At 35.0% G+C, this 21,334-nt stretch overlaps 2 protein-coding genes across 2 annotated transcripts in view; both read left to right on the top strand.

The window, feature by feature from the left end:
• The first annotated feature begins 296 nt into the window (after nucleotides 1-296).
• The window catches only part of LOC105834908, a 43,898-nt gene continuing 22,860 nt past the window's right edge, over nucleotides 297-21,334 (top strand). Inside the window, exon 1 of the mRNA XM_012677760.3 lies at nucleotides 297-949. The gene's annotated coding sequence lies outside the window, so the exon portion shown is untranslated. The remainder of the gene's footprint in view (nucleotides 950-21,334) is intronic.
• LOC118646943 lies at nucleotides 10,283-18,465 on the top strand. Its single transcript, XM_036290894.1, has 3 exons — nucleotides 10,283-10,363; nucleotides 11,692-11,804; nucleotides 13,482-18,465. Exons 1-3 carry the CDS (start codon nucleotides 10,283-10,285, stop codon nucleotides 13,750-13,752), a joined length of 465 nt encoding a protein of 154 aa, XP_036146787.1. The 3' UTR covers nucleotides 13,753-18,465.

The following is a 21,334-nucleotide window of genomic DNA, read 5'->3' as shown; positions in this document are numbered from 1 at the left end:
GCGTTTAACGAGTGTGTGTGGCAAAATATTTTCGATTTACTTCTTCGGGCAAACGCAAAACAAAAACGCGACGCGCTGTAGGAGGCGGGAGGAGGGGGAGGGGGAGGGCATTAGCGTGGAGCATCAACCGTGTCACGCGGGCGAGACGATGACTTAACTCCCGCCGTAGATATATCTCCCCGATTTGTGGTAGGCCGTATCCGCCCGCGCACTGGACCGAACGAATGAGACGCGAGACGCGAGGCGACGCGACGCGACGCGCGCCGACCGAGCCCGAGAGTCGGCGGAGGCGCACGAGCAGTCGTATCACGCTCGCGCGACGCATCGGCTCGGCCGCGCGCTCGCCCGGCACGATCCGCGTTTCGCTCACGCGCGCGCCGCAAGATACATCGTCGTCCCCGCGAATCGCGTCGTCGTCGTCGTCGTCGTCGTCGTCGTCGTGCTCGAGTCAAATCGAAATCAGCTGCGACTGCGCGCGGGGTGTTTTTACGAAAATACGCGCCCGACGTACTCGCAGAGTCGTCGTCGTCGCCGCGCATAGGCGCGTTTTCAAAAATACGCGCGCTATCGCGCGGCCCGACTATCGCGGGGGTCCCCCGTGTGAAGATAGTCACTTTTGAGAGACCATATTTGTGCGGACAGAGTTGCCGCGAGAGTGCAAAGTGTGTACACGCGCAATTTATTGGTATCGAGAGCCCGGGAGAGCTGGAAGAGATTCTCGTCGATCCTCGAGACGCGCTCGGGGCGTCCGTCGGATGGACCGGCCGCGAGGAGTCGCGAACCCGTGCGCGCGGGATTCCCCGAGTGAGCGTGGCGCGTCGCGACGCCGTGTTTGCGCGACGCCGACGTTGAGGTGGACAGCGGGACTGTAGGGCGCGGACAAGCGGCCGATCCGTTCGCAGCCGAGGGATATCTTGAAGAGACGCTCGTTATGGATTTCTACCCGATGGTAAGCGTGCTTGTTAATGTGATTAATAGTAAATAAATAATTTTTTCTTTAATTTTGATATACTAAACAAAACCGCGCTCACCTGAGACCGCGCGTTCTCTTGGTTGAACAGGGAAGGATATAAGTTGTTTCGGATTTGCGTGCGTTGGTATTGCGATGAGAAACGCAAGTCTTGTTGGAGTCATTGATATTATGAGTCATATCTCGTTCCGCGAAATTCGATCCAAGTCGATTCCAGCATCGCGCGCGCGAACGCCGAAAATGTTTCATCTTTTATAATCAATCTTGCACATCATTTGCCGCGATCGTTGATTTAGTATTTTAGTGTATAAATGATATTATAACTATTAGATCTAATTATTAGTCTTTGACTATAAAGATTATAGTTTCAAGTATCATTTGTAGAAAACCTACCGGAAAAAGTTAAGGAAATCTGGAATTGTCAGACCTTGAAAATCATGAATTTTCATTGAATTTTGACTACAGTCAACATGCTTCGGTTAATAAATGCTCCGAAGCGTTCTTTGATTGGTCAGTCAAATGCTTTGAAAAACGTCTATAGCGTCGTGTTCATACAAATTTTTAAAGGAATATTTTTTATAACATTTACCTATAAATATCCTGTAATATTTATAGGTGTGTAAATGAAGATTTTTTGATGTCCAATCGAGTTAAATTGAATTTATTTTCTTTATTCTAATTTGAATCAATCTAAAATGACAAATTTTTACTCGAATTGAATCGAATTGATTAAATTGTCGAAACATAATTTTTAATTGACAACATAATTATTGTTAAAATATTATACAAAGGTTCAAATTCAGGATTAGTAAAAATTATATTTTTTAAAAATAACAACATTGCAACATTTAAACAACATTTAAACAAGTTTTGTTTAAAATAACAACATTGCAACATTTAAACAACATTTAAACAAGTTTTGTTTAAAATGTTTTTAATATACACAATAAATACAGAATCTATTTTTTAATGCAATTATGTCAGTCTCATATTACATTTTACATTTTAATGTAAGAATTCTATAAGTAATAATTATTACACATAATAATGTAACAGTGTATATGGCAATATAAACTAAAGAAATACTTTTAAATCACGATTTTGGTTTTTAATAGAAATAAATATTGAAAAATAAATTTAATATAATATTTAAATATTTTTTATATTTTAACATGAAAACAATATATTATTTGATAACTACAAGTAATCTGTATTTTGACTGAATAGAAAGACTCAACATGTGTATTAAAATCCCATGCTATAACTTTTGTCATATATGTTTTGAATACAGTTAAGGCTTTTGTATTTTATGTAAATGAGATTGTTTTTTAAGATACATTTACAAGAAAACAAACATTATATGCAAATAAAAATAAAGATACAAATATTATATCCCTATAATCTACATTAAATCTTTTCTTAAAAAAGAATGTTTTAAACACAACAACCCTGAACCACATACGAAAAACTTGCACACTTAATTTATATATTTTGATTCGCTTGCGGGCATCGCAAAAATTATTTATGTTTACAATTTCTGAACTTCAGATCGTCGTGGCTCGACAAAGTCGATTATCTCATGAGCTAGCAATGAAGACATTTGTCATTATCGCGGGCAAGAATTCGATTGAGTCTACAGACGCTATTATGTCATCAAGACTAATACGTACAATGGATGCACAAGTATCGGTCGACGCCGTGTATCGGTCTGTACTCTCGTATAATCGCGGACGGAATGATAATGGCCGCCTAGTAATTTACGATCCCGGGAAAAGATCACACACACACGAGCGCGCACACACACATATTGTGGCACAATGCGTTGCAGCGCGTTCGTTGCGCCGTTTATCGCGATATCAATTGTATTACGTAAAAACAGCTCGACTCTCAAAAATTGCTTGTTGGCAGTCTAATCAAATGCCTCACATTATTCAAGGATGTTTTGACTCTGCAATATCTAAAAGTTATTAAGTTTAAAAAACTACAGTTTTTTTTTAATTTTATTTGTTTCCTAATCAACGACAAAAAATTCAATTGTAATACTCATACTTTTAAGCCTGAAACCAACCTCAAAGAAGTAAACAATGAAAAAATTTAACTTATAATAAATACATAATAAAAATAATTTTGTTTTCTTGTAATTTTAGTTAATTAATTTTTAAACGTGCAAGTACTCAAATAAACTTTTGCACAAATATTTATTAGTTTTATTAGAAATGTGGTAATTAGTGTATGTAAAGAACAATTTCCTTAATAATGCTATTTCCTTATTAAATTTGCAAATAAGTACTATGCGGAAAAAATTGCTGTGGTTGTTACGTTAATATTCTTTATGTTTGAAACAGAAATGTACACGAATTTAAGTTATATTGATATTACATTGAATTTTCAATTATTAATATCTAAGCCCATTTAAGCGGTTTTCACAACCGTAGTTTTATGATTAAATAACGGTTAGAATTATTCTTTTTCTTGTAAAAGGGGAGATTTAAAAGATGCCTCTTTGTATCAATATTTAGCTTTGTAACTGTGTTTCAAGACGAAATTGTCGGCGCGCAGTTTAAGCATAAGCTGAGAATATTAAATTAATAGGAAAAAAATATATTCAGCACCAAGATCCGCTGCAAACCATTCAACCTTGCCAATATGTTTGAAATATTTATCGTTCAAAGAATTCATTTACTATTATTGTAGAATTATTTTCTTATATGGTTACCTCAATTAAAGGGAATTATTGCTATCTCTCTAATGTGATCTGTAGAAAAATGTAGTATGATTAAGAGATCTATAAGATATAGTTGCACAACACAGTACTCGGAGCTCAGTTTTATTATAGCAAAAGAACAGATAGCAGCAGTATTAACTTGCGAGGAGTTTTCATAAAATAAAGTGTGTGTTATTGTGTAATTTTTCTTGCGCATATTATTTATATCCTTCCTTCAGAAAACCATTATACCTTGATTTATCAATTTTTATTTTAAGGAAGTTTTTAGTTTTAAACATGTGATTTAAAGTTTAAAAACATTATTAAAAATTATATAAAAAATATTTTTATAATGATGATATAAATGTAGGGACATATGTCGTTTTTGTTAATTTGACATCATATTTGAAAAAAATTGCATAACTCATAAATATTTTATAAAAATGATGTGGTAAAACTTTATTTTTCTAATTTTAATGTTTTTTTATTTATATATAAATTCCATTCTTTCTTACAAATATAATCTTTCAAAATTCTTGTATTTTGTTTGTAATTAAATCGCTTAAAACTCTTTCTCCAGACTCAATGTTATTTTGGAAAGCTATTTAAAGAAAACTGCAAAAAGTATTAGAAAAACTTAGAAATGCCTATACATTAATCACAAACTTACTTTCCAAATTTGGCAAAGTTTTAATACTATGTGAAGAGATTGTAATTCTTTTTATGTAATTAATAATTGACGACGTGAAAGAGTGCAAGTGCATGGGGATGAAAAGTCTCTCACGTATACGCACCGTTCATCCATTTTTTTATCTTTCTCCTCGCAGTATCTTCAATAGTAATAATCCCGGAAGAAGAGAAACGATCTCAGTGATAAGTAAATTCGCTCGTTAAATTCGCACAAATTGCGCGTATCATCTATGCGGATGCACTCGCAGCAACGACAGATTGCAGCCTAACAAAGGAAGACGGGCCGGCGCAGCGGTCGGGAGCGACCGGGTGGGAAGGTCAAGATCGGGCTTATTCACTTCGAAAATGGAAACTCGCGCTCGCCGAGCAACGCCGTAATTAATCGCCGGGGCCCCGGCGCGGCGTCGTAACGTCCTCCGCGGAACGGAGAGCGCGACGCTCCGCTCATAATAACGCGCAGAAATAACCCGCAGGAATTTAACGCGCGCGCCCGTCTCGCCGCGTCCGTCCATCTGAGAGACGTATACGAGAGAGGGACCGCGGCAAAGCCCTGCAAAAGCCCAAGACTATACAAGCCGAGAGTCGACGATGAGGTCTTTGGGTTAAGTATCGCGGATAGCGATCTCTCGGCGGGCATCGCGGGCATTAGCATAATCTTTTAAAGCGCGCTTTCGCCCCTCGAAGGGGGAACTCGCTTAGCGAGCAAGGAATGTCCGCGCGTCCGCGCGGTTTTACATGCGTTATTCGCGCATTAACCGTCGCGCGCCGCCTCCGTCGCCGCCGCCGTTGTTACGGCGCGCCGGCTATTATTTCGACCTTTACCGCGCATTCCTCTCCGCGATTACTACCTGGTTTTTGCTTCCTCCTCGCGGCGTAGTCCTTGGAATCGCGGATGAAGTCATTTCAGAGGTGGGGAAAAGTGGCACCGGCGAAATCGTTCGCTTTTTCTCTCTGTCAATGCACGCCGTTACTCGCGTATACGATATGAGTTGTCTCGCACGTACGATCGTAACGTAAAGCCTCGTGACAGACGGCGTGTTAAAGATGAAGATTAAGATTGCATTTTAATTCAAGATTCGTTCGATCGTGCTACAATCATGATTTACATTGACTATTTGATTTTATAATGTTTTATAAATTTCTTTCTTTCTCTCTTTCTCTTTTTCTTTCTCTCGGCTATCTTGATTTAATGATTTTTATAGTAAGACTGAAAGTCCAAAAAAGAAAGAAACTAAATTCTGATTTTCACGGTCCAGATACATCCAATGAAATAAACTGGTAGAAACTATAAAAATAAGTAATATGTATTATTAAAATATGTTCATAATATAACTTTATGCAAAAAGATGTTTTTATTCTAATTTGTAAATTGTGCTAATTACTATCCAAATAGTAACAAAATAACATATAACATAATAAAGCCTTACTGATATATTTTACAATAAAAGTATAATATAAAAAAGTCTTTTGTAATTCTAATTAATTTGTGAAATAGTTTTTTAACAAAAACTTTAAAGATGTAAAAATACCCTAAATTTTATATTAATATTATATTAATTTTTAACAAAAAAAAAAAAAACAAAAAACAAAAAATAATATTGAATAAAAAATGTTTACCTATTTTTTCTGAAAATAACGTTTTTTACTATTGGTACAAACTTTATTTTAAAAATGTAGAATTTTATCAATTTTAGATAGAAAATAGCAATATGTTTAAATTAAAAGTTAGCTATAAAGCAGATCCATCTATTAGCATTTGCTGGTACACTTACACCGCTTTATAGTACATCACCGTTTACACGCGTTATGTTGTATGGCCTAAGATGAGCCAGGGATCGTGAAAAAGTGGCCTGACCCAATAAGTTCGCGAGTGTTTACGTCGTTGTAACCTATTGTGTTCGGATCAAATATAGTGTATAGGTCGCGGATTAAACTAGGTCATTGTTTTTTGTAGAAACATCATTAGTACACTTTGCAAAACATTAGATCTCTTCCCAGATAGCACAGAGAGTTCAAAAAGAACTCAATTGTATTTAACCAATTATGAATTCTTGTTGAACTCTCTGTGCTATCTCGGTTTCAATTGTTTTACTTTTACCTGATATTTATTTAATCATCTTATTATTGTCACGTGAATAAAAGTAGGCGTAATATGGATAATATTGGAGACTGTGGATGATCAATGTCTTTACCTATTTTAGCCTCCGAGTTCTTTTCGATTTTAAAATTCATTCTCGCCATTCTCGGTTGAATTTTCAATGCATATGCATAATAATTGTTCGACCATGATTCAATGTAAATATCATCTTTCTTGGACGTCTCGGGGAGAACACTTAGTGACGCGTTTTACGCGCGCGTATAACTCTTCCATAAATTAACGCGGATATATTCTAATTTTCGTGCGTGGGTGGTCGATTATCATTGCATCCTCATTCGTCGACTCGCTCCCCATCGTCTCTCGAAGGATTCGTTTCCTCGAGCGACGCTGGAAACTTACGACTTACCGCCATACGGGACACGTCCAAGTCCCGGGATAATTTATGATTGCTTTCTTAAAACGATGATCCCGAACGCTGAAGCGTACGTATAAATGAGAATTGATTATGGTTTCGCGCGAGCGAGCGAGCGAGCGCGAACGCGCGTAAACACCTGAAAGGAAACGAGATTGTTTAAGTCGGTTTCGCGCTGATTGCCTGTCCCGAGATCGCGTTTCTCCGCGTACACACGCGACGTCCCCTGAAGATTATACACGCAAATACGAACACGCAACGCGGATCTTCGTAGCGGCTCTCGGAGATTTACGATGATCAAAATGACAAGTGGACACGCCAGTGTAATGAGGCCTAAAGTGTCGTTTGATGTAGCTGACTTTGTAATCGCTTGGACGGAGATACTTGACATGTCGTGACGAGCTTCTGCAATAATGATATATAATAGGGCGTATGTAACGTTAGATAAAAGGTTTACGCGCGTGTGATGAGTGAAAAATAAAACACCGTTGGAATTTAAAGTATAAAAGATGCACGTTGGTCTGCACATTAATTTGTTAAATATGTATTTACGTCATAAAATACTGTTTATTTTATGGCTTTTATCAAAATTGTGTAAATTTTCCCAATTAATTGATACGAAGAAATTTAAAACTTTGATACATGATTTTTTACTTTGCAATAAAGTAACGATAAAGTAATGCAATAAATTTGAACCAAAAAATATGATTCTGCGGAATCTCGCATGTCAAAAAAAAACCCATACGACTTTGTGTCAGATGATCATCGCAATCAATTAGGTTTATCAGATAACCCGAATACGAGTTAATGAAATAATGATTGGTTCGCGATGTGTACGCAAAGGATAATCTGTAAATTAATCACAAGATTTCATGGACGTACAGTCGAATATTGATCGCTTTAGAAAGTGTAGTGTTTCAAAAGAAGCGGAGGAACAGCGCGGGATAATTGATGCTGGTAAATCAGGCTTGGCCAGTGATTGCCCGCGTGATCTCGAGTAAACTTGTTAATTTGCAAACTTTAACACCACGAGAAACGTACAAAGTGCGCACTCAATTAAGTCGCTAATCATAATACACATTTTAAGATATAAAAATAAGTCGCGTAACGAAAAGGAGCTTGAATAAAAAATAAGATCTCATCTAATTTGTATATATTTTAATTTTTTATTTCTATTTATAAAACAAGTTTTTATTTATATAAAAAGTAATATTAATCAAATGGCCCTTACTCATCCATTTTATTTTCGAGATATTTGTAACTTTACTTTGCAAATTAACAATATAAAAATCATACTAGCAATAAATAACAATAAATTAATTGATTCTGCTAAAGGAAATTTATTATTGTATACATAAAATATTGCTTACAAAAACGCAAACTTATTACAATAAATATTACTACACATAATTTAATAGTTAGTAGCACTGACACTGGTTACGACGTAAGGAGATTCGTATTATTGTAGATTATATTATTGTTTATTCATCGTTAACGTTAGGACAGTACTTAATTTAATGTTACATAATTTGTAATACAGACTGATGAGAACTCCGTAGAGTCAAAACGTTTCTTTAATTTATATTGCGTATTAGATTTCTTTTATTCATGATCCTTTTATTTTCTTATATCAGTCAATAAATCATATTTTTATTAAGATTATTATATTAGCTCGATGTATTAACCCAATTTTTTATATATTTGTTGCTTTGCCGAGCTCATTATATTGGTTTTATTTTAAATTGTTTAAAGCTTTTTAAAATGCGTTTAGCGTTAGTTTCGAATTAAAAATTTATTGCAACGTTTAGTAGTAAATTCACCGTAATGGTGAAACGTAAAAGAGCCTGATTTGAAACGATACCACTTCGCTGGCGCTATTCCTCCTGTGAAAAAATATTAAATATACGAGTCTTCTTATTACCAGTTGCTTTCCGACCGGCTTTTTGCTAAATTTGAAATTCTTCGTCGATTCTAGAGCTATGCTGCGCGTGACGAGACTGCAAGGGAAATTCTTCGATGAATGAGATCTTTTTCTGTCACAACCGACGGTCTCTAACATGTATTCTGCAGGAATTGCATCATGACAGTACTACTGCACACTAGGTGCAGTATGCCTGTAATACCACTTGCATGTATTTTATTACTTTGATAAAGTCTTAAAATGATATAATTAAATATACAGGGTGGGGTAGCGCGCGAATTAATAAGTTAGAAAATAATACAGTTACAAAGTCAATAACTTTTAACTTAATTAATTTTAAATAAATTAAATTTTAATGTTAACTAGTTATTTTTAAAACGCATGAACTTATTAATTAAGTTATTAACTTTTCTAGAGTTTAAAATGTAATTATATGTAAAATAAAATATATCTCCAGATTAAAGTTATTTAAAAAAATAAGTATTTTTATAATCAATTATTATTTAAAACTTATTTATTATATTTTCTGTAACTTAAAAAATATAAATTAAACAATATTTATTAAAATATTATTTTTAAAATTAAAAGATTTGGATTCAATATTCAATTTAATAAATTTATTTGTTCAATTTTAACACATTTTATTTGAGAGATATTGTTTTTATTTGAGAATGTTCCTTTTTTATATAAAGTTTTTAATTAAAAAAATGTTATTAAGTTAATGTTTAGGTTTATTAACTCTAGATAAATGCCTATGGGTCTATGGGACTTGAGAGATTTTTTGAAACTCTGTCAGTTTTTGTAATTAATTTTCTATTAAACCATCTTACTAAATATTATTACTAAACATTGTTATTAAATAATGAAGTCCTCGGGTCTCACGTACAGATCCATAGGTGTCTACGTAAGGTACGAAAAATATAGGTGTCTCCCTACGGTTAAAAGTAGTTGAAAGTTAAAATTTAACTCACTTGACTACTCTCTAAATCACAATAAGTGAAAACTCGGCAAAATCAGTGGAAATACTTTCAGTGATATACTTATAATGATTTACTGATTATCAATCAGTGAAATAAATACACTCTGATCTTTCAGTGACTACATACTAATTTTGAAGTGAAAATTACTGAAAGACAGTGAATATCTACTGATTATCACAGTTATAAGTATGCCACTGCGAATTAATGAATATCCACTGATTACGATTTAGAAAGTAAGTTAAATTATAAAAGTTACAAATTTTCAAATTTAATTATTCCATTTTTAACCTTTTAACTGCTATCCTACCGTAATCTAGACGACTCCACATTGTCGCGGATCGGATGAATGAGAGAGGCTGATGAACGCGCACGTATGATGCGTATTGTGTGTGTGTGTACCAGTTCCTGGGGTGCGCGCATGACCGACCGGTCGGCGCGACGAGCGGCGCAAAAAAAAAGGCGGAAGATAAAGCGCAGCGGCGGCGGTGGCATCCACCACCGAGGCCGATGGGCGAGCGTCTTCTCGGGGCGATCGACAATCGCGTGTGGGTTGGCGCTTATAACGCGGCACGACGTACGTGCACACGTGTACATAATGCGCGGACCGTGCTGTATACGCGTGTGCGTGGCTTCTCTCTCGTTCGCTCCGTCCAGGACGGAGCGGGCGAGGGGGTTGAAGGGAGTGGAGCCGTATGAATGGGCGCTTCATTCACGTAGCCGCCGCGCCGCGCGCAACGTATGACCGGCGCACCGCGTCCCGCCTTCCGACTTTATTCGCGTATTTCCCGCGCAAACAATAGCCCGCCGGGCCTCCACAAAGGGCCGGCGCGGCACGATCGGGCAATTGGCGGCCCGCGCGATCTATAGCGCCTGCGCGCGATGAGCTGCGCCGCGTTGGTTGCCTTTAAGGCGGCCCTCTGAACGCTCGATATGTTGCTGTACAATGTCTTTCTAGCCATATCAAAAATAAACTCAATGTAGTCTTCCGAAAATTAATAAGGTCGGACATGTAAGAACTTAACCTTTTCGTCCGCGGCTTCTAGACGCTCGATGATAGTTTCTCTAAATTGCAATCAGTGTATCATCACCGATTTGCAGCGGTATATTTATAACTGCAGTAATTAGTGAGTATTAATTGTCTTTTAGTGATTTAGATTTTAAAATTAATGCATTATTATTAAGAAATATCAGTGTATTTATTTTACCGATTGATAAATTGTATGTATGATAAGTTAAGTTATAAGTATATTATTGAAAGTCAATGTATTTTCACTGATTTTTACTGATTGTAATTTTTTTTTACAGAGTTTCTCTAGGCAATGTCAAACAAACTCAAACAATACAACCTTCAGACGATCAAAAGTATTGTACAATGATATTGAACGTCTATAAACTAAACTGTAATTTGTTTTATTATAATTTTATTTATTAATTTAAACAGTCTCTATAATATATTTATAATTTATTAATCAGTGAAATAACTACACTTTCTTTCAGTAATAACGCACTAATTCTGAAGTCAAAATCATTAAAAGACAGAGAACACTTGTTAATTATCACAGTTGTAAATTACCACTGCAAATGATAATAATACACTGCTTGCCATTTAAAAAGTAATATTTTTAAACTTGTTTCACTATTAAGTATTAATTATAGTATTTTCAATCCTTACATTTTACCATACAAAATTTGCCAGGCGGAGAGAACGAATTTCCTCGATTCAATATTATAGCCGCGAGACCTTGTATCTCTTTTTTTTTAGCTGAATTTAAAAAGTTCCCTTTTGATATAATACGTTTCTTTCCTGCCGCGGGTTTCCCCGGCTCTCCGTCAAATCGGCCGCGGCGATCGGCCGCGGCAGATAAAATCATCGTAGTCCCTTTTTCGCGACGGCGAGGATGTACACGACCACATAGCATAAATACTCGATTGCGGGCCTGATTTTATATCGGATCCCGATCCATTCGTCCGTCCGTCCGTCCGTCCGTCCGGTCGTTATTCCTCGCTCGCAGGCACGTCTTTATAAGGAGTAAGGGCCGCTTACGCGGCGGCATGTGGCGCAGGTATTCATATCGGATCGGTTTTCTCCCTGGCGTTTATCCCGACCGGCCGGTCGTTGTGCGGAAGACCTTAGTGCCGGATCGGCGTTTGATGAATAGCTCTCGCGCGACGCGCCTAGACCACGTGGGTGGATCGAATTGCGGGGCGATATGCCGCGCGCGAAGATTTCTTGCAGCGCGCGAAGTACAGGAAACGCGCGCGCGCGGTGCGATCTACATTTTACGATTCACCCTCCCCCCCTCCCCTTCGCGCCTCTCCCTCTCGAACTAAGACGGAGATTTCTGCTCTTCGGCTTGGACAAACATATCGTTTAACGAAATCCGAGTGTGACGAGAGACAGACAGAGAGAGAGAAAGGGAGAGAGAAAGAGAGAGAGAGAGAGGGAGGGAGGGAGAGAGAGAAGGGGGGAGAGAGAGATCGTTTGGTTGTGTGAACGTTCGACCAATCCAGACTTATGCCGATCATAAATCTAAGCGATAAAAACTCGCGAGCATCGCATCATAGATAAGGGAAGTTACGCTGTATTTCATCGTGGATTTGTTTCTGCTCGGCAAAGGAGGTAACTCAATTCGGGATAACGTGTCGTACAAGATCACGTGAAAGGTAGATATACGTACGTGCATTTTATGCAGAGTTAAGAAATCATCTGGGAAAAATTATGACGACTTGGTCAGGTTTAACGTAACGTAAAGAGGAGAAAGTTATCAGACATGGCTTAGGCGGAGCAAACTGTCGTGAATTGCTACTTCTCTCCCCCATCTCCCCCCCCCCCTCTCTCTCTCTCTATAACGATCGTGCAAGCTATAGTTTTTAGCCTGGAAAAATATTTGGCAATTTTAAGAAAGAAAAGATTTTTTTCAGCTTTTCTTTATCGTATTTTTCCGGGTTTTCTTTTCTTTTAAAATGTCACTTTTATTGTCCTTTATACAAATCCAATAATTTTAAAATAATTTCTACATTAAAAAACTTTATAAGAAGTAAGCAATTAATCAATAAATTTTGCTGCCGTTATTATATAGTCGTATTTTTCTGTATTTAGTTTTTTGGAAAAAATGATAAATACTGGGTTTTTTCTTAACTTAATTTTTTTAGAAAATTAAGAACACACACATATACACACAAGTATCTTATTGTCGCAATTGTTTTTTTTCTATATTTCTTTTTTCGGGAAAACGGAAAAGGAACCAATTTTTTCCTTTAATTTTATTTTTCTAAAAAACTTGGAAATGCTAGTGCAATCATATCTTTTTCCCCACATTAAAAACAAACAGTTTAAAAATGTGATAAAATAATTTCAATTAAATATTAATATAATCATATATTTAATAATTATATTAGGCATAACCAAACATATTAATAGTAATCAATCGGTTATTAAACGGTTATAAAATTATTAAATATTTAATTATTAGCTAAACGTTAAATTGAAATTATCTTGTTGAAGCTAATTATTATCTAGGCTCCACTATTGTTACTAATTTATTATTACCAAACTAACTTTTTTTTTTAAAAGAAATTATGTTTATTTATATTAATGTAAATGAGATGAGATACAGTGAACTAAAAAATGAGCGATTATCGTGTTTGATTTAAAAATTATAAACTTTTGAAATTTTAAAAGATCCGACACGTTGATGCTTGAATGAATGAACATGAAAAAGATACATAAACTCAACGAAGCAAGACGAGAAGTGGCTCCCCCTGAATGGGACCAGTTCATCCAGTGTCTTTCGAAGGCGGGTCTCGTATCAGCTCGGGTAATTCATTTTAGCACTCAGATCCGTATATGGACTAGCAACAGGCTCGACCACTCGTATCAATTCGTTCTTCTCCATCGTCCGAGTGTAATTCCGCCACTAACGCTCTGTAATCTGTCGAAGGCAGCGAACGTCGAAAACGAGCTGTTGCCTTTGTAAGCATGGCAGTGTAACATAATAATTTATGAAAATGTTTAAATATTATCAGAAATTTTATCACGCACAAGAAATTAACAAATGTTTTACATATATGAAAAAAGAACGCAAAATCAGTATATTTAAAAAATTATAAATGTCTCTGATAAAAAATTCTTATATTTTATAATATTTTTAAATTATTTTTTACATTTTAAATTTATGAAGATTTGTTTAAAAACTTGAACTTTTCAAAATCTTATTATACACATATAAAGAATTCTAGAAAAGATGAAGATAAAGAAACTGAGAAATTCTTTAGAAAGTTATAAAATTATACTTAAATTTTGAAAAATTTTGAAATTTATGTAGAAATTCTGACAAATTATGTAATTCTTACAAAGAAAAATTGCCAAAGGTTATATCAACATTATTAAATTGATAAAAAATGATAAAGAGAAATATATATATAATATTATATAATTTTTTATAATATTTATAATGTTTGTTGTAATTCAATATATGTAAAACAAAGCATTGCCATAAACATTGAAAGTTTAACATTACAGATATAGTAACGTAGTAGACAGACGAAGAAAACGCAAGCAATTTATTTTTACATTGGAACGTAGAATAACGCCACGTGTCGAGTTAAATGCTATAAACACGTTTCCAAAAACAAACGATCAACATTATAGTTATAGATTGTTTGAAATGCATAAAATATTATACGCAAAAAAACATAAACTGTTTCTCATTATGTAATATTTTTACAAGTATTACAATTTGAAGTCGCGATGCACAAAGAGATTCACGAAAAATCTGAAAGTCTTTAAATAACAAAAGAGTCTTTTGCTTTAAATATAATTAGATTTTTTTTACGAATTTGATTTCTTGTTTTTTTTTTCTTATTTGTAATATTATTGCAATATTAGAATCAAGGGCGTTTGTTGGATTATTTTCAGGGAAGGGGGAACAAGTACTCCTTTTTCCTGTTCCTGCGTACACTTTTGCCACCAATCCAAGCAATCGTGCATGTGCTGTCATTTTCCAGAGGAGGCAAATGTCTCTTCTTACTCCTACAGACACTTATGATTGAAATATTACTGTTATATATATTATGTTATATATATTATGAAATATTACTGTTATATATATTAATGTTGGGTATTACGTGTGTTACGTGGATGATAATTTTTTGACACGATGGCTAATTTAAACTGATTAAAAAGTCACAAAATTTCAAGGGAATAAAATAGTGGCATCAATAAAAAATATTATTATTGACTACGTTCATATCTAGAAATCTATGTGCAGTCTGATCTATATCGTGACCTAAGTCAAATTTAGTCCGCTAATCTTCTCATTATAATTGACTTAAAGTATTTTCAAGATCGCAACGTTGTCTCCCGGATTTACCTTTATTGTGAATCAATCATATTAACAATTTGATGTTTAAAGGTTGAGTAACGTGCGTTTACATCAAAGCGACCTATTTGATTTAATTACTAAAAAGTAAGGCTAACCTTAAAGCCAAGTCAGGTCCTCTATAAAGTGTTTATAAGAAGCCTAAATAATTTCAGATTGAATTTGAGGCCACTGTTTAAGTGCAGGATGTAAAAACGTAGCCATTGTTCAATCATCAAATATTCAAGATATATACTTTTTACATCTACGATTTAATTAACTTCTTTGATAAAAGGCCATCGCGAAACAAGTTCCAATAAACACGGTTACAAAGTACACTTCGATGAAAAAGATTGTATAATTTTTTTTATAACTTTGAAGTAAAAATTCTCTCCGCCCGCGCGATTGTAGAATAACAAATTCCTAACATTGTAAACGCAAACGGCATCTTGTTACGTTCACGTGGACAGCACGGAAGCTCCCGAAAATAAAACTAAAACAGGTGTGGTCAACTTGGAAATAGAATAGGCAAGTTCGCAGATTGGTGTGAAACAACGCCCCGTTTCGTTCTATCTCGGCAGTTTCATGGAAAACGTTTCAAGCTGAACAGAATAGCACACATAGTAGCCAATATATAATATTATCGGATTTGCATGCACGGAAATCAGTTTACACAAATTGCGTTTTCCTATTTCTCTCTCTCTCTCTCTCTCTTCCTCACTCTCTCAAATTAGTCTTTGATGATTGAAGATCATAATCTTTATTTGATATATATTTTTATGGCAACTGTTTTGGCAAAGATACTTTTGGTGGTTTGCCATTGCTATCCAAGATAATAATTAATAATCAATTAAAAATCGGATACATTGTGGAAGGAATTAATTTGAATCTTTGGCACAAAGAACAGACATAGTTATTACTATAATTATCACACGGATTACTCATACCTTGAAAATTGCCGGCCGGCAAAATGATTCAATGTAAATAAATTTCGCAATTACTGTAATTTGACTATAATGTATGGTCATTTTCGGTGCCAACTGCATACTTACGGTATATTTACGATTGTTTTAACCATGCACATTGTAGTTATTAATTAAATTATTATTATTACGTAAATAGTAACCGATTAATAATCTATCATTATCATGAAAATATCATGATATAATTTTATTGTATTAAAATTTGATAAACATATGAATTATTATTACTAATGTTATAACGATAATAACTATAAAAGTGGAGCTCTAAGCTATTATTATTTTACCATGTAATTCTAGTTGCAGATAAACGGAGAGAATTTTCTTCTAAAATTTACCCTGAAAATCTGGTAATTCCAAAGTCGCACACCTACGTCTAATCGAGGTGTATCATCAGGAAACTTCATAAAAACGTTTTATACGAAAATCTAGAGGATCCAGTTAAAATAAATTCTCTGATCTGAAGATAACGACTCCATTAACGTGGCGTTAACCGCAGGGGTGTGTCATTTGATATCTTTACGTATATGTGACTTGAAAAATCGAACGGTGTATCGACCGCGGGTGGGCGAACACGTTTGCGTCCGAGCCATTAGTCATCGCACGGGAGAGAGAAAAAAAATCGGCCGGTCGTTGTCGAAACCGGGCACCGCGACGAGGGACACCCCCGTCTTTCCCAATGTCCCGTCGCGGCTCGCCTCGATTCGCGATTACGTAAAGAGTCCGCTTCGGCCCCGCGTTTAACGCGCGCGACGTTCCAATCGTTATGCGATTATACCGTTTCGGCGATATCGGCGATATCGCTAACGCAGACCGTCCGCGACGCTAATTGACCCGCGCCCTCCCGGCCGCTTGCGTAAGCGGCGCGCCATTTGGATGGATAATAATTCGGTTAATAATTCGGTAAGCGCTCGGTGGCCCGTCCCCAAATTGTTTTCTGCCTCTCGTTTTGATTAATGGCACGGCCAATTCGCCTTACGTCCGCAGTACCCGTATGTACGCTAATTGCGGCCCGTTCTTCCCAAGTCCGAGGCTCTCCTCCGTTCCGTTCACGAAATATAATGAGATACGGCGGGAGCGTCGAAAGTCGTTTACAGATCCGATGATCGATGGCCATCGGTGCACGCTTATCCGCGCGCGCTTGTCTTTAAGCCCCCGCTCCATCATTTTTAATTAAGAGAGCCGAGCTTATTTGCTTATCGCCAAGGCGTCTCACGTGGAATTTGTAATTACGCTCGTCAGTCATTAATTTCTCTCTCTCTCTTTCTTTCTTTCTCTTTCTTGTCTGTATTTTGTAAATAAAACACAGACTTGCGAGAAAAGATCCTCAGCTTGAAAATTCAAAAAATGGTAGGGGAGAGTTGCTGAATGTCGCCTAAATCCTGTGTACCTCTTCAATATTTTATAGTTTTACTTAATATAAACGATACTCGGTAATCAAAATATGATGTAAAAGCCCAAATAATACTAAATGCGAAATAATCAAAAATATTTTAAGTGGTATACGCATATGGCAACTCTTTCCTATACATCGTAATATGTTGTAAAGTATTCTTTCTTCCCAAATTTACCCCTTGACGAGGTGAAAGATAAAATGAATCAATCCCTCCTATTTTTCGTTTTTGTAAGCAGATCCAAAAGCCGTCTATCTTACCGACATTTTTTAAATAAACTAATCTTTTAATTGGCTTTATAGAATTGTAGTTTCTTATAGAATTAAAATACGCACAAAAAATCTAGAGAATCGATCGAGTTCATATAAAAAAAAATTTTTTTAATACGTAAAATTGTCACTTGATGACAATATTTGCTTGATATACAAAATTTACGATATATATATACAAAATAAAACCGTATTCTTCTAGAGATAACTGCATATATAAACAATATCGTGCAATTTAAACTAAGATTAAAAGCCTAAAAAAAAGATTAGCTCTTTTAACTTTTTTATAATTACCAATCTTATAGATTCAGGATGATACAAAGAGCAGTCTGCAAAAAATGTTTTTATTCTCGGTGTAAAGTTTAATTTATAGATGATATTAATACATAATTTAATTCTGGAAAAGGATCTTCAAATCTATAAAAGGAATGCGTACGAAATCTTGTTAATGATGTGCACGAATGACTTTACATTATCGACCTCGATCAAGTTTGACGGGTACTTTAGCATCCCCCTAATGAAACATATATGTGCCGGTCCTTTAAACTTTATATCTTCCACCAAAATAAAGATAACGATTTCTGTTTGGGGTTATTTTAGAGATAAAAGACTCTTCGCAAAAAATCAACACCCTTTGCGAGTTTTATCCCTGATTTGTATATCTCGCCAAGTGCAAGTAAGAAAAAAGTAAAAATCTATATATCTCCTACAAAAATTATTATAGCGAGTTCTTTCTACACTCGTAGGTCAATGTACGGATTATATTAAAAAAAATTGCTATTTAATTTCAAAATTTATTTTAATCATAGATTTATAATAAGCGATCCTAACACTTTAAGTAAGACACTAATTGGATGCTAATTATTTCTAGAAAAATATCTGACGTTAATTATCTCTCTTTTATGTTTTCAAATTGATAAGCTTTTCAATCAAATTTTATTTAAAAAATCAATTTTCTTAATGAAATTTTCTACATATTAGGGTATTCTCTGTGTATTGCCAAAAAGTTTTATAATTTTTTGAATTTCTGAGTTGAGGAACTTTTCTCATTAAAATCTGTTGCTGCAATTATTTCGATGAAAGAACAGGCGGTCGTGCGCATTTTCGATACAAGTCCCAGTGCAGGCGAACCGTCCGAATTTGGATTTCGTTTCTTATGTAATACTTCCGAACCGCTAGAGTGCCGTGAGCCACACGCGAGACGAGTGAACCGTGCTGAGACGGGTAAGAATTCGGCGATAAATAAATATATAAAACACACGCGCGGTGAGACCGAAGAGCGTCATCGGCGTGGGTGCAGGTATTTTCGTTCCAACCTAATTCAGTAGTTCTAGAGTTACATCCTACCGTCCTAAATATAAAATCTAGCGCGCGTTTGCCTGTAAACGCTGTAACGCCTCTCGGTCGGCCGATACTCGGTCATTAATAATCGGTTAATGACTGGCGATGATGATCGACAGGGGACGATAATCAAACGCGTGTCCCAAGCCGCTTTTGCCCCTCTCTTCTCGGAGAAATTAATAAAATGTGATATCCACGGGCACGATCGATCGGGATCGATCGCTATATTATATCGATCGTTGCATCAGACGATGGCGCGGTCAGACATTTATCCAATCGGCTGATCCGGACAGCCATATTTTCTCGAATTAGCGAATATGGCGATCGGAGGAGGGTTTTCTGTCCGATCTCGAGTGATCGGTGCAGGTCAGCGCGAGGGAGGAGGGGGATTTCGTCGCACACGCGAGGAAACGAAAGGAAGGAGGGCTTTGTCGCGGAGTGGGAGAATTTTCACATCGGCAAAACTGCCAATCAAGATCGCCCCGTATGTTACCGGCGAGTGCGATCACGCGAGCAATTAAATTACACGGTTAAATTAATTATAATTATCAACGGGAGATTAGATTAGCTTACAAGATGTTTAATGAAAGATCATGGGTCGTTGCACAAGTAACGTTTCTCTTTTATATTGTAACTATGTGTGAAAACTTTTATTTCAGGATTAATTGGATTTTTTGAATAATGGAATGGAAGAGTTAATTGTTGTCATAACAGTAAAGAACATATAATTATTGTATATATTTTGTTATTATTTAAAGCTAGTCTTTAAAAATGACAATATTTGTGGGGTGATATCGGACTTATTCATACATTTTATAAGAAATTATAATTATAAAAATTTATTTATTTTGTATATATAATTATAAATATCAAGTTTATGAGAAAATAAATATTTCTGTAATAATGATTATTTTTCATAAAACAAATATTTCTCTATTTTAATTTTTTTTGGTTTATATTGATGGCAATAAACTTTTTCTATATTTTTATATTTAGATGATATTTATAATAATTCTTATTTGCGCATAGCAGTATATATCGACAGAATAGTACTTATTATAAATAATTGTCGATTTATAATCTTAAGGGAGCTTTTTATTTCAAATAATTCATAAATTTTGAATCACATAACAGTATTTTTTTTTTAAACGCTTATACAAAATTACAAATAATTACTCAAATTTTTTTATGTTTAACAAAATTTGTAAAAAATATTTAAACGTTAATAAATAAATACATTAAATTTAAAAATTCTTTAGGTTCATAGTTTTTATAAGGTAATGATCCCAATTATGGACAAAGTCCTAGTTACGGGGACAATAAAAAATTTTACAGACATGCATACGTACATTAATAAAATTACAGAAAAAACTTTGTACGTTTTTAAAATTTTTTTTAAATTATATATATATATATATGTATATATAATTTTTATAATATGTAAGATTACTTTCTCACTTATTGTTGATCTTTAGATAAAAAAGTGGAAAATTTTTAATTTAATAATCTCTCTAATAAGCTCTCTAAACGCCTTTTTAATAATTTCTTGAAATTATCATACTCTGGATAGTAAATTGTATTTACATTAAATAACATCCTTACATTAAAAACGTATATTAATACGCATTGATATACATTAATAAATATTTAATTGCTCATAACTAAAGTTTTACTAAATAAACATTTCTAAATATTTTTTCAAAATTTATAATTAGTTTATTGAATATATAATAATTTTAAATGTTTGTTTGCTAAATTTACACGAATTAATAAAACCAAATTTTAATTTTAAATGTCCCATAATTGGGACCGACACTTTACTTTTTCTGAAAAGAATTTCTAAAGAAGAATAAAAAATAATACTAAAAGCGAGAATATCTCTTTAAATATCTCAAACTATGACACGTTAAATCTGCGAAATCCATCTCAAATACGATTTCTTTATTAAACGTATTTGAGATGAATTGAATTATTCAGCGAGGTAAGATTGAGCAATGAGATGAAAGAATTTTCACATCTTGGCGCTAACATGCTGCTAATCACGATTGCCGGATGCTGTAGCGATGGCGAGAGCGGCATAGGTGGGCAATAACAGGCAAGCACATTCTCCATTGCACCAAAGCGCGCTGTTTCACATTCGGACGCATTAGCTGAGAAAAATTTTACGACTAGTCGGCCCTCGACCGACCAATCAAAGTTCTAGAGAGGTGATTGA

The sequence above is a fragment of the Monomorium pharaonis genome, chromosome 8 (assembly GCF_013373865.1).
Source record: "Monomorium pharaonis isolate MP-MQ-018 chromosome 8, ASM1337386v2, whole genome shotgun sequence".
In the NCBI taxonomy this organism is placed as follows: domain Eukaryota; kingdom Metazoa; phylum Arthropoda; class Insecta; order Hymenoptera; family Formicidae; genus Monomorium; species Monomorium pharaonis.
This window is presented reverse-complemented; position numbering and strand designations above follow the sequence as displayed.

Excerpts from the sequence above, each read along its gene's own strand:
- LOC118646943 (XM_036290894.1), top strand. The coding sequence starts at position 10,283 with ATGGGCGAGCGTCTTCTCGGGGCGATCGACAATCGCGTGTGGGTTGGC. Across the intron at positions 10,364-11,691 it reads CACGACGTACGTGCACACGT|CATAAATACTCGATTGCGGG; the intron begins GTACATAATGCG and ends ACGACCACATAG. Across the intron at positions 11,805-13,481 it reads CAGGCACGTCTTTATAAGGA|AATGAACATGAAAAAGATAC; the intron begins GTAAGGGCCGCT and ends GATGCTTGAATG.